Here is a 12541-nt window from a genome sequence, read left to right as displayed (position 1 = left end):
AAATTCCCAAAATAACGTCGTGGAGGGGAAGAGGCGGTCGGCAGTATCACTTAGGCGTGCAAAAAAGAAATGTATATAACTTTACAGACAAATGATGAATTTAATGAAAGAGATATCGAACACCTAAAATGTTCGTGATTCTCCGTTGGGTTAATCCTAATATTATGCTTAATTGGTATATTGTGTATACCTAAATATTGTTAACCTAAACGCGATAATCGCACTATAATTAATAAGAATATTTATTAACCCCAACGATGTCATCAGTTATAACACAATTATAATAATAATAATAATAATAATAATAATTACAAAAAAAGTGTCAACATAACGATGCATAACCAGTGGATCTCATACTATATAATATCGTATATATATTCTTATAATACATTAAAATATTAATAATTTCATATCACATTATTTGGTAAGCAATTCATTGTCCCCGTTCGTTATTGTTTATGCTCGTTTCGCGCACAAAGCATAATTCTTAGTACCAGGGGCATAAAATGAGGGGGCTTGAACACCGAAAACATTTATAAAGCCCACATCCCGTGTAACTTAATATAAAAAATGTTAACCATTTTGGAGGGCTAGTTTTAAAAAGGGTGGTACTAGCCCACCTAAGCCCCCCGCAAATTGTGCATATACACATAATATGCTTACAACCGTTTCACACCAGACAAGATGGCTTTTGAAAAGGGTTGTCTGCCATTGTCGTTTATTTTGAAAAAGCAAATTTGTATTTTAACGTTTGGAACAAGCGCGAAAACAACAATAGACGAACGCGTACAATAACTTACCTTGTACACATAAGTTTTGTTAAAATTAAAAATTATAATTTTAAGAATCACTATAGGTATAACGTAAAACGATAGCAACTTAATAATACAACATGTATGTGAGTTTTGTTTGTTTGTATAGGTCAATGCGTTTAGAACAACAGTGAACAGTCCATATAATACAAATAATAATAATTAATTAATTAAGGCCTAAGAAGAAGTTTTAGTATGTAAAATTGTTAATGCGTATTGGATATTAGTGTTCGTAAAAATGTACATACATCCTAAGCTATACATAACGCCTATTATAAGCACAGGACGTCTCGATTGAAACAACAATTTATACACACATACATAAAAAAATATAATTGTAGACAAAACAAAACAAAAAATCATATTACTTAATGAAATATACTTATTATTTTGTATAATATTCAAGCAAGTTTCCTCCTCCTCCTCCTCTTCCTCTTCAAAAAACTATTTTTTTTAACAGTGTATCCTGTTTAATTTTAAAGGTAGTTTAGTACTACTTGAATATACAGAGAGAAGGGATGGGTATTTTTTTTGGCGAATTCATCTCGGAAAAGAGTTTGGTAGTGAGACGTGTAAAGCCAACGAACAACATTTATTGTTATTTTTTAGGCTTTGGACCATCAAAAAGGGTCCTACTAATATTCTTCAGTTTCCAAGCGTATAATATTATACATAATGTGTATAGTTTTATCGTTTATAATACTATTATAATAAGTAGAAGAAGAATTAATAAAATAAAATAAAAACTAGAAACAAGTCAAAAACATATTTTTTTTCAATATACGTTAAGGTTTGGTTATATATTCTATACTAGAATCTGTATTATTAGAATTAAAATTATCACATAATACAGTACTGCAAACTATCTTATATACTTTAAGGCACAAATCGCATCATACTTGATGAGTTTACTCCTCTACTCACACAAACACATTAATTATATTTTCAGTTTTTTAAAATTTCTTAAGACAGTAATTTTGTTTTTAAACGGTTTGTTTTTTTTTTTTTAGTTGAACCCGTGCCAAAGATTATCTTTAATATAATAATTGACTAAAATTAAACTTCGGCGATCAATTAAAAAAAATAACAACAAGCGACAGTTTTGGAGAGTAACTTCCTAAAAATACTTGAGTATTTACTTGATTCGCATATTAATTTAAAAGGTAGATCGTTAAACACTGTTTAACTTGAAAAATTTACCATCTAAAAAAATTAAACTAGTTTTGATCATATTATTTAACAATGATTTTATGCTCTTTAAATTCAATTAATTTACAGAAAAAAATTACTGATTCGTGATCATTTTAAATACTCTGTAAGTGATTGTAAAATTATATAAATTGCGCTCGAATACGCTCGCCAGGTTATTAATTTTATAGCATCTATTTTTTTTTTTTGTGAAAGAGAGACAGTGATGTACGTTAATTTTGTTTTATAATTATTTTAGATTATTTTACACATAATATTAATACAACCGTGTCTAGTTCTAACATGAGTTAATTTATACTAATTACCACGATAATAATTAGATATAATATAATAATACTACCTTATTCCTAAAACCACAGCCCGTTTTATGAATTTTCTTTATTTGTTATTATTATGTGTAACTTAACGTTATACACTTTCCGAGTACTACTTATCGTTTTAACCTACCTATAATTGTATAATAGTTTAAAAAGTATTGTTTTAAATATAACAGAAAAATATTCCTACTCAATAACGAACAACAAATATAAATATGTGTTTATATATATATATATAAATATTTTATAAGTACTAAATGTATCAATTTTCCCCTTTTTAACGGGAATAATTTAACGATAATAGGCGTCTATATTATATTATATTGTGGTATCTATACAATATTTACCAAAATACCAAAGGGAATTGTGTTCTGAAACCATGGCACCGGTATTCTGATATCATTTCAATATATTATAACTTAGGTAAAAGAAGAAAAAAAGACGTTGACCGCAAATTTAGTAATTTTTTGAAAAGCCAAATACCAACTGATCGTAGTTAGAAAATTATATTATTGTTATTATTAATATATTTTGGAAGAACGTTAAAGTTAGTTTTTTTTATGTACACAAATGACGTGTATGTGTATAATAATACGATAATAAGAGTGAGAAAACTGAGAAACGGCGGAAACCTCCTACAGCTGATACCAGCGTTTGTCCTTGTTCTTTAGCAGCAGCTCCCTGGCGTTACTAGAGAACTGATCTGCTTCAGTCATCATTCTGGCAGTCCTGTCTTCTAGATTGCTAAGTTTCTCTCCACGCTCTAAGGCCAACTGATGGGCTCGAGATATCTCGCTGGCCGCCGTGCTAGCTCGGCTTCCCATAGCGTCTAACTGCGCCGAAGGACCCGGAATGTGCTTGGCCACCAATTTCGGTGCTTTACCGCTGCTGGATTCACCAACTGTAAACGATGAAATAAGAAAAATATGCAATTAAATACAGAATAGAAAATATCAAATCGCTTTTTTTTTTAAGTTTAAACTGTAGAGTTTAGTTTTTTTTTTAACGGAAATAATCCCCAAGGTAAATATCATCATTAAGATAAATAGACCACATATTAAATACAATAGATTAATCATTTGATTGTCAATATGTATGTGTATATTCAATTACGTTTTCAGTAAATAATGAACCTTTCACTAATGAAAATCGTCACTACGGGCAGAATGGTGAAGTATCTACGCCAAAAATGAAAAAGCTGAATCGATGTAGAACGCAAGTATATGCGCTGGTCAAATGGTGCTGCTGCAATATTTGACAGAAGAGCAAACGAAAGGCCTAACCTAACCTAACAAAACACGGCTAAGCATATTAAAGCTCTAGGTTATCAAATAGCTTTCTCCCGGTATCATGGTTATTTTTAAAAATAAACAAAAGCCGTCTAATAAAATCTGCTGGCCTAAAAACTACAATAAGCCCGAGAAGTACCACCTAGTACACCCAACTATGGACAAATTTCTGGTTCCTGAATCAGGATTTGATAGATGTTACTGTGAAAAGACTGTTCAGTAGTTTTTAATAGGTTCAAGCGACTGCATTCAATTGACCCACGGTAAGAATATTACTAAATAACGTGTTTAAAACCATAAGTGTGCGTACATAGTTCTTCGCGGTCGATAGATCTTGATCCGCCGCCGAAGAGGCCGATAAAGAAACTTTGTTTCGGCGGTTCCGGCATCTCGTGCGGTTGGAAAAGTTCACCCATCATTTCCGGTAGACTTTGACTAGAACACACATACACCGCACACGTGAGTTCATTTAACTAGAACTTAAACGGTCTGGCACGTCATGTACTTACCAAAACTCTGCGGAAACCGAAAACCTTTGTAATTCCGACGGCGTGTTCAGGAACAACCCGTGTCCTCTGTTGCTAAAGCAAAACGTCTTGGCGATTCTATACGAAAACAAAAGTGTTAGGAATGTCACGATTGAGCAAAATATCGAGTAAAACAATCCAATAAATAATAACATGACATGACATGACAAAAAATAATAAATAAATAAAACTAAAAAGGGAAAACATAAAAAAATAAAAAATGTTGGGCGTATTCACACTATACATTTGTCAGTTGTGTATACAACGTACCTAATATAATATATATATATGTATAATATAATACGAATATTAAAACGGAAATCTACGGACGCTATATAGACTATAATCGATGTACAACTTAGTTTATAGACAATATACAGTCGTAAGCCCGTAGGCTATGGCCTTTGTATACGAACGTAGTGTTATAATATAATAACAACACAGTTAAACACGTTTAATGATACAACAACAATATACAACGGTATTAATCTAGTGTGTTAATTGCGACCAATCTCTAACACTCATACAACTTGTATCGTACACTATGTGACAGACCGGCCATTCTTATTTAGCACAATTTTGTATTACTTGTGCTTGATTTCGTCAGGAACTGGAAGGGAAGGAAAACAACTCCGTACACACATAGGAACGCTTCGACAATATTAGTCTGTATTGATATGTACATTTTTTTTGTGCTTTTTCTATAAGAAATTTCAAAAAAACATAGTTCGTGCGAATGACAGAGTGTCTCCGTCTGATTTCCAAGAACTCGTACGAATTTGGATTACAACCGAAGATTATTATTTATTTGACCGGTCAAAGTAGTAATTATGTAATAGTAACGAGTTTCCAGACGACGGAGACGTGCGTGACGTGGTTATAATCAAATAAAACACGCCGAAGGTATATTGTAGAGACAAAAACATAGTATAGATGGAAACAAAACACAAATATAAGGGTGTGTGTCGGACAGACGAAAGAAGAAGATCGCACTATGATCGGGGTTGTGAGTGAGATAAAAACAAAGTGTGAAATTATGGTAAAAAAAAAAATTGAAGGGTGTAAGGGTAATAATGGATTGCGTTGGAATGGCAACGCGATAACGTTCCCGTGTATTATATCAAACATTTTTTATCAAATTTACGTTTACTTATTTTACGGTGTAGGTACTGTTACAAAAACGAAATATCTATTATTTCTCACAGCCGTTGGATAACAACATAAAACGGTTAGGTTGGAAGGGCATGCAAAAAATAAAAATAAAAATAAATATTGAAAGCTCGGGGTAAGTAAACCACTCGCTGCACCGCGGTCATAGAACAACAAATAAAGAATAAAGCAAAATTGTATTGAAAAATGACACCGGTATCTGACATTTAAATTTTCTACTACCGGTTGATCTTTTGCATAATAATAAAAACTGTATATATATATTATTTTTTTTTCTTCTTTAAATAATTTAAATATTTCTGGAGACCGATGTGCAGCGTACGACGTGGTGCATTCAATAAACGTAGTGATAGGGTAAGGGGTACGGACGAGGAATAACACACAGGCAAGGGTGTAAAAGCTAAGCGTGTCATCACAATACAATAACACAATTATAGCGCGTTTACCACGAAGCAGGGTTTTCGTTACTGGGTAAGGTTTTCATGCCGAAGGATATAGGTAGGGCTAGGGTATATAATATACATACTTATATTAAAGTGTCCTTATTTAAACTTGTATTTTTATTTGTTTTGTACCGGAGACTCTCTCAATTTCTTTATTATCTTTAAAAACGCGAGTATGCCAAGTTTCCACGAAATTGAACGACGAGAACGCGTGCCCCAAAGTACTCGATATATACCTATATGTTTTATTCATAGTACTCCATTAGCTTAAGACCGAAAATATTAAAATCGATGAGTTTTATTAAAGTTTTGCCGAATACAATTTTATTGGAACCTAAATAAAAGTTGAATAAATTATTTCGCCGATGTCATTTAAACAAAAAATAATACGGTTATTAAAAAGTCTCATAAACATGAAAAATATACATTTATAAAAATATCTTTTATTATAAATGGAAATACAAATTGAGCAATTCTAACTAATAGTTCTTAATCGGGTAATACCATGATAATACTGTAGCAAATTCACCCTTAAATTGCATCTCTTGCACAAGATTTCCCCGAAAATTCAATGTCATTTATGACATTTATGTCGAAAACCTAGACGAACAACAGAATTCCCAATAGAATTATTATTCCTGTTTAACTCTCTTTGAGCTAACTAAGAATTATTAATTCCGTGGAAATTTGGCGTATTCGCGTTTTTGAAAAATAATAAAGAAACTGTACAAACAAAAATAAATAAAGAAAGGATCACCCTAACATATTATATACTATACGAATAAAGAAGATTAATCAAAACCGATTTAAGTGCAAATGTGTGACTGTACAGTTTGTGTTGTGTGTGTGTGTGTGTGTCGAGCGCCAACTGTTAGACAACCATCGTCGGATTACTTTAACACATACTATATGGTTTTAAGGGGATACGACGCGACCCAGATAAGGAGGATACGATTTAAAACTTTTGCGCTTGGCTGTCGGACGATCACACGCGACTTAATATCCGCGTACCCTGCACTTAAACTACCACTTGTCGGTGTATATGCAGTTTCTACCATACGCTGTTATATATTAGCTGAGGCGTACAGGCCGGGTTTGACATAAAACGTCAGAAAAGTTTTAACTCACAAAATTTCCCGCGATATTAATGAACAGGCGAAACAATAAGTATTAACAACGGGTTTTTTTTTATAATTTATTCATAAACAATATAATATAATATAATAGTACTCAATAGTAGTTCAAAATTGAAGATATAGATACCGAGTAGGTACGTCTGTCAATAAACGAAACAAAGCGGTAAGTCCACAAGATGGCGACAACACCAACAGGTCCGCCGAGTGGAAAATTTGAGGTTTACCGTCCTCGAGGGAAGAAAATAAAAATGCCGTGCTATTTTTGGCCAAATCGATTGAAAAGGAAATCCGATGTTCGGATGGAATACAATTTCCACCAGGTCTAACAGTTCACTCTCGTCGACAACTGTGTACACGGTATGTATATTATGTTTAGTGTGTGTGTTGTGTGTAGCGTTCCTTCGATTCGGTTCATGACTTACTGGTCAGTGTCTTCATTGACAAACATCTGTTGGCCCCATATGGATAACATTGGGTCAACTATGCCCTGTTTCTGGGTCTGAAAACTGGCCACAATACAAACCATAGAGATATTAAAAAACCAATAAACCTCGTCGTCTTCGCTGATAAGCTTCCGATATTTTATAAAATGTTATTTTGGCACCTAAACGGGTTTTTTTTAGGAGTTCAAAATAACAATAATGTATATTTTTTAATACTGAGTGTATACAAAACGTGTCGGCACAAGGAAAACACGTTTGGTATAATAATTGCAGTCGTTGACACAACAAAGCTTTGAACTGTGTCACTATTGGTCAAACTAAATCTGATTTCGGTAGTAGCCTCGACTGTAGATGGAATAACCAGCTGCATACCCAAAGATTTAGTAATGTCCTCTGTTTTTTTTTATGGAATTTGTCAATTATATTAGTTTAACTATTATTAACGCTATCTAACTGATGTGGTCTAGAACCGTAAGTTTTTTTTTAAACAACCAATACTTTATCTGAGTTCTTAACGTAATCGTTCAATCTACAGCCTTCCTTGACGTTGACCAATAAAACAAACACATTAAGTGTAGTTAACAAAGACAATAGATCATTGAAAATTATCTACTAACTGATTGTTGCAAACAACTTACACTCAACATAATAATTGTAATTTATGCAATATTTGCCTAATATACTTTGATAATCGAGTAGTTCGAAAAAACCGATTGACCTATATGGGTCGACTCAAAATTGCTTCAGAGGTCTGTTTGTCGACCAGGGAAAATTAAAAAAAATCTGATGCGTCGTATGTACACAATGTGTTCACCGTGTAAGTAATATGAAGGGATATTATTTCCAGTCGACTACGGTGTTATCTATGCACATTTGGCCGTATACAGTCGGGTGTGAAACAAGTAAGGTCGTTTTCATCGCGGTTGACATGGCGTAAAGCCATTTTAACGTGAACCGATAGAACCTCTATGTATACTACTATAACACAAGATGAAAAAAATATACTCATATCGATTGTTGTAAATTTTTCGCCCCGATTCCTATAGAGCGTGTTTCTTTCACGCTCCGACGACAATGTGAGGCTCATCTTCTTAACATTATCTTTATTTAATATTTATTGCCATACATCCGCCATAGGCCGTTGCCAATATTTTACATTTAAATGGAACTCACAAGCGTTGACAAAATACTAGGTAATTACCATTGTCCGAAAATATAATGTTAATTGATATTATGCATTTTCACTAAAATAATCATCGTCGTATTTGTCAAGTATAAACGAGTAAGGAGGAATGGGTGTACACAAAATATAAAAGTATAATAAGTAGAACACATAAAGCATACCTTAAGTCGGATAGAGCCAGGAAATCCACGTCTACTAGAAGCCTGAGACTAGGCAAACTGAAGATGTTTATATGGCCGTTAGATATGTAACACGCCAGGCACACACTATCTGTGAACATAATATTATTGCAATTTAAATAATTTATTACAAAAACGGATAGAGTATCGAGTTACAAGGGTAGTGTGATTTTGTGGCAAATATCTAGGTGCTAACATACCACATACTTAATACTACTATATTATACTTTGGCGTATAGCAAAAAAATATATCAGAGCGTGATGCTAAGATGTAAAGTGAAACTATTAACATTTTTTTTTCTTTATTAGTTTCTCCCGATGCGAATAATATGTTTTTTTATTAAATCATTTAAATAGGGGTTTATAAAAAGTATAATTTTTAGATTATGTTTACTCACGGTGTAGTACTTTAAAAAACGTAAGACTCTTTGTGATTAATAGTGTCAATTACTGTTGAATTCAGAACATCTCTTTCAGATGACGTTACACAAATTTATTTGGTAAAATAGAAATCAACATAAATTATTCAAGTATTAATAATACCAAACAGATCGAATACCTAGTAAAAGCGAAACAGCGAGGCATTTTTATTCACTCTTACCGTAGATGCAGTGCTAGTATGACAGTATTAATACCAATAAAGTTAACGTTGATTTTTCTTGCGAAACGGATAATAAAAATCCGTTTCGCTGTATTTATTATTAGTATTTACTTAAATTAACGTTCAACATTTTAAAGATGGCAAAAACTTAAAGCAAAATACACGAGCCAGCCTATACATTATTTCCAACGCATATTTACATTATGTATTTTGATAAAAAAAAAACCTCTTTGATTTTTGATCTTTTATTCAAATGGAACGGTATTGTATTTGTACAAAACACGCAGACGGGTGCAAGATGGATTACTGTACATAAAGAGTACATATACAAGTGTAACATGAAAGCAACGAAGGATGATTTAAAAAGTAACAAAGGAGCAAAACGTATATGAAGCTGTGGAAAACATGACAATTAAAATAAAAAGCTTTCGGCGCTATTACTATTCGTGTGCATATATGTATATACTATGTATACAAACAGTATTACTAATGACACTGGTTTCGACAAACTACGATCAGCTACGAAATAGGTTAGAGCCATTTTCACACGCTTACAGTTATTATGGTATCCCTAGCTCGGTAGCTTGTATACTAGCCTCGAGGTTTGTGTGAATTACAAAAAGTATACTAGTTTAAGGAATGGCACTGGCGAGCACACGGTTTTTGTTGATAGAACAAGTCCTATTTTTGGCACCATTCAACAAACGATATCAATGTTACCGTGACCAACTACCGAGTGGTCTGTAATTCATATTTGTTAAAAAAAAAAATGTTTTTTTTATTCAGTTTCTTTTTATAGTTATACGTCTTAGTGCAAGGAAAGAATCTAGTTAGTTGACAAAAGTTAAAAAATACGTTGGGGGTACTAATTTCAAAAGTAAGGGTGCTAAACACAATTAAGTCCCCCTCAAATTGCCCCCCCCCCTACGGTCGTGCCACGGCTATATCCGTATTGGAGCATATTACCTTTGACGGATACGACTTCGGACTTGACCACAAAGTCGGCGTCGGCTATTTGATGTTTGTAAACGCAGTTCTGTGAAGGTAAAGCCACGACTCTGGCCTGTTTCTCGCTGACAATGGTGACGAACTGCCGGTCGCACGACACTTGCGACTGTTGCTGTTGAGGCAAGCCGGCAGCAGCAGCTCCAGGGTTGCTGGACACGCTCTCCGAACTACCGGTGAGCGCGGGCGACATGCGACTGAGTCCGCCGGGGTTTTTCGTAGGCGTCTCTGATGGAGCGTTACACAAAAAAGGTTTTTCTTATTGTTATAAAATAATATCAAACAATGATAATCGGTTCGTTTTTAAACATCAAATTACACTATCGTTATTGATTCGTGTTCAAATTCAATTTAACAACTTGACTGCCAAGATACTCTTATTTGGGATCTCGCGAACTTTTACTTCCCGCCATGACATTTTTATACACCTAAACTTCCAAAAAAATGATAAGGTTTATTTTGTTGTTGTTTGATTCTAATGTTTTACACATATATCGATAGAATCCAAATGAAGAGTTTCCACATAGATTTTTCGATTTTTAAAAAGTGAGATCCCATTTTGGATCTCATGGGCAGGCAATTGAAGTTTAAAAAAATGCTTCGTAGTCAAGTTGTTAAAAACGAAATCGACGCAAAAGATATTTTTTACATGCATTCTTCTTATGTTTACTTTGTTTATCTCGGCCTTCGTCTCTCCACGCTTCGTACGCGTACGGTATCAAAGCGCCATTGCAGTCCAAGAACGACGTGGTAAGCACTCCGCCTTTTAGTCTGAAAATTGTACCTGCACACCACATACGAATACGGTAAACAGAATATAAATCATTTGAATGAATAATTAAAACCCCGTTGGTCACGGGTGAAAAGTTCAACTAGGCCCCAGACACTGATGAAAGTTAACACGGTGAAGATACTTATCACACAATAACACAGCGGCCATCTTCTTAAGGCTACACTACTATAATGTAACCGTGTTATATGCTATACATTATTATTAATTGTTGTTTACATTGAAAGTAACCCTTCTGCTTCCATTTACTCTGTGGTTCCTCGATATGAAAGAAGAAGGAAGAGGGCGCGCGTTTTTCGGTTTACGAAAAATACTTTTTGATTTTGTTCAAATAAAAGTGGACCCGCTTTTTAAATAATATTATAAATGAAGGTAAATCTACGGATTCAAAACGTTTCGCCGGTTATACATTTTAGTCATCGTCCGGTCACCGAGTTTAAAGTCGAATCGACAAATTATAACCCTAACGAGAATCGAGTGACCTAAATCGTTGCACGACCGCACAAAAAAATATATATTTAAAAAAAAAACCGGGAAGGACGTTTTCGACAGAACAAAAAAAGGTTAGCGTTTTTGTGAGCACGGAGTAATTTCGTACACGTATCAAACCAAAAAAAAAAAAGAAGAAATGTGTGTGTGTGTATATATATATATAAATATACTTATACTAACCACAAGGGGCAACGCTTACAGATTGCGGGGTTCTGGGCTCTCCGGAGGGTGGTAGATTGATCATTATTGTGAGCACTGAACCCACACTAGTGCCTATCCAAAGGGTCGGGAAGGTAGACGGATCTATAAAAAAAAAATAGTAAGTTAGTAAAACAAAAAACAACGAATGCTTTGGGGAAAATATTAAAAAGGAGGTAAAGAAAGAATGAAAAAAAAAAACTGACGGACGGCAAACTTGGATGTATAATGGGGTTTAGTACAGGTAAAATTAAAAAAAGGAGAAAATTCGTAAAACACATTAGATACCGGATTTCTTCGTGTAGGAATCGCCAAACGTCAAACACTGTATTGTCTCCGTGGTAATATTATCTAAACTCGACATACTTGAACTTCGAGATCTAGAAAACGAGCTGTCCAACTTGTCTGAAAACGCGTGAAAAAAATAGAAAAAAAAAAACAACCGTAAGTATACGTGAAAATATGTATTTTTATTTTGTTAATGAAAAAGAAATAGGTGATGTAGTATAAAATATATATTTGAAAGAAAAAAATTGATGTGATTTCATTATGCCAGTTAGAAATAAAAAGACGAGATAATAATATCTAATGTGCGACCCAGTAATGTATTTCAAGTATTTAATAGTAACATGCATGCACGTGCACAACGCCATATTAGATTATGTGATCAGTATTATTTAGATAAATTTACTACATTTTATATTATACATGTAACATGCGGTGCAAAGCATTAGAGAAAATATAGAC

At 33.6% G+C, this 12541-nt stretch overlaps 1 protein-coding gene across 3 annotated transcripts in view; it reads right to left on the bottom strand.

The window, feature by feature from the left end:
- Positions 1-224: 224 nt before the first annotated feature.
- The window catches only part of LOC126847112 (syntaxin-binding protein 5), a 103313-nt gene continuing 90996 nt past the window's right edge, over positions 225-12541 (bottom strand). For 2 of the 3 annotated variants that reach the window (XM_050587168.1, XM_050587170.1), the window contains exons 14-22: positions 12083-12199; positions 11777-11899; positions 10985-11098; positions 10276-10542; positions 8691-8799; positions 7326-7409; positions 4137-4232; positions 3938-4062; positions 225-3239 (exon numbers count right to left, since the gene is read on the bottom strand). In XM_050587168.1, coding sequence (XP_050443125.1) covers positions 2974-3239; positions 3938-4062; positions 4137-4232; positions 7326-7409; positions 8691-8799; positions 10276-10542; positions 10985-11098; positions 11777-11899; positions 12083-12199 — 1301 coding nt within the window. In that variant the 3' untranslated portion in view covers positions 225-2973. The remainder of the gene's footprint in view (positions 3240-3937; positions 4063-4136; positions 4233-7325; positions 7410-8690; positions 8800-10275; positions 10543-10984; positions 11099-11776; positions 11900-12082; positions 12200-12541) is intronic. The other variant, XM_050587169.1, reaches the window with a different exon arrangement.

This window comes from Adelges cooleyi, unplaced genomic scaffold (assembly GCF_023614345.1).
Source record: "Adelges cooleyi isolate 19-005CV unplaced genomic scaffold, UGA_ACOO_1.1 ACOO_flye_CR_arks_rails_tigmint_CR_PRNA_9, whole genome shotgun sequence".
NCBI lineage: Eukaryota > Metazoa > Arthropoda > Insecta > Hemiptera > Adelgidae > Adelges > Adelges cooleyi.
This window is presented reverse-complemented; position numbering and strand designations above follow the sequence as displayed.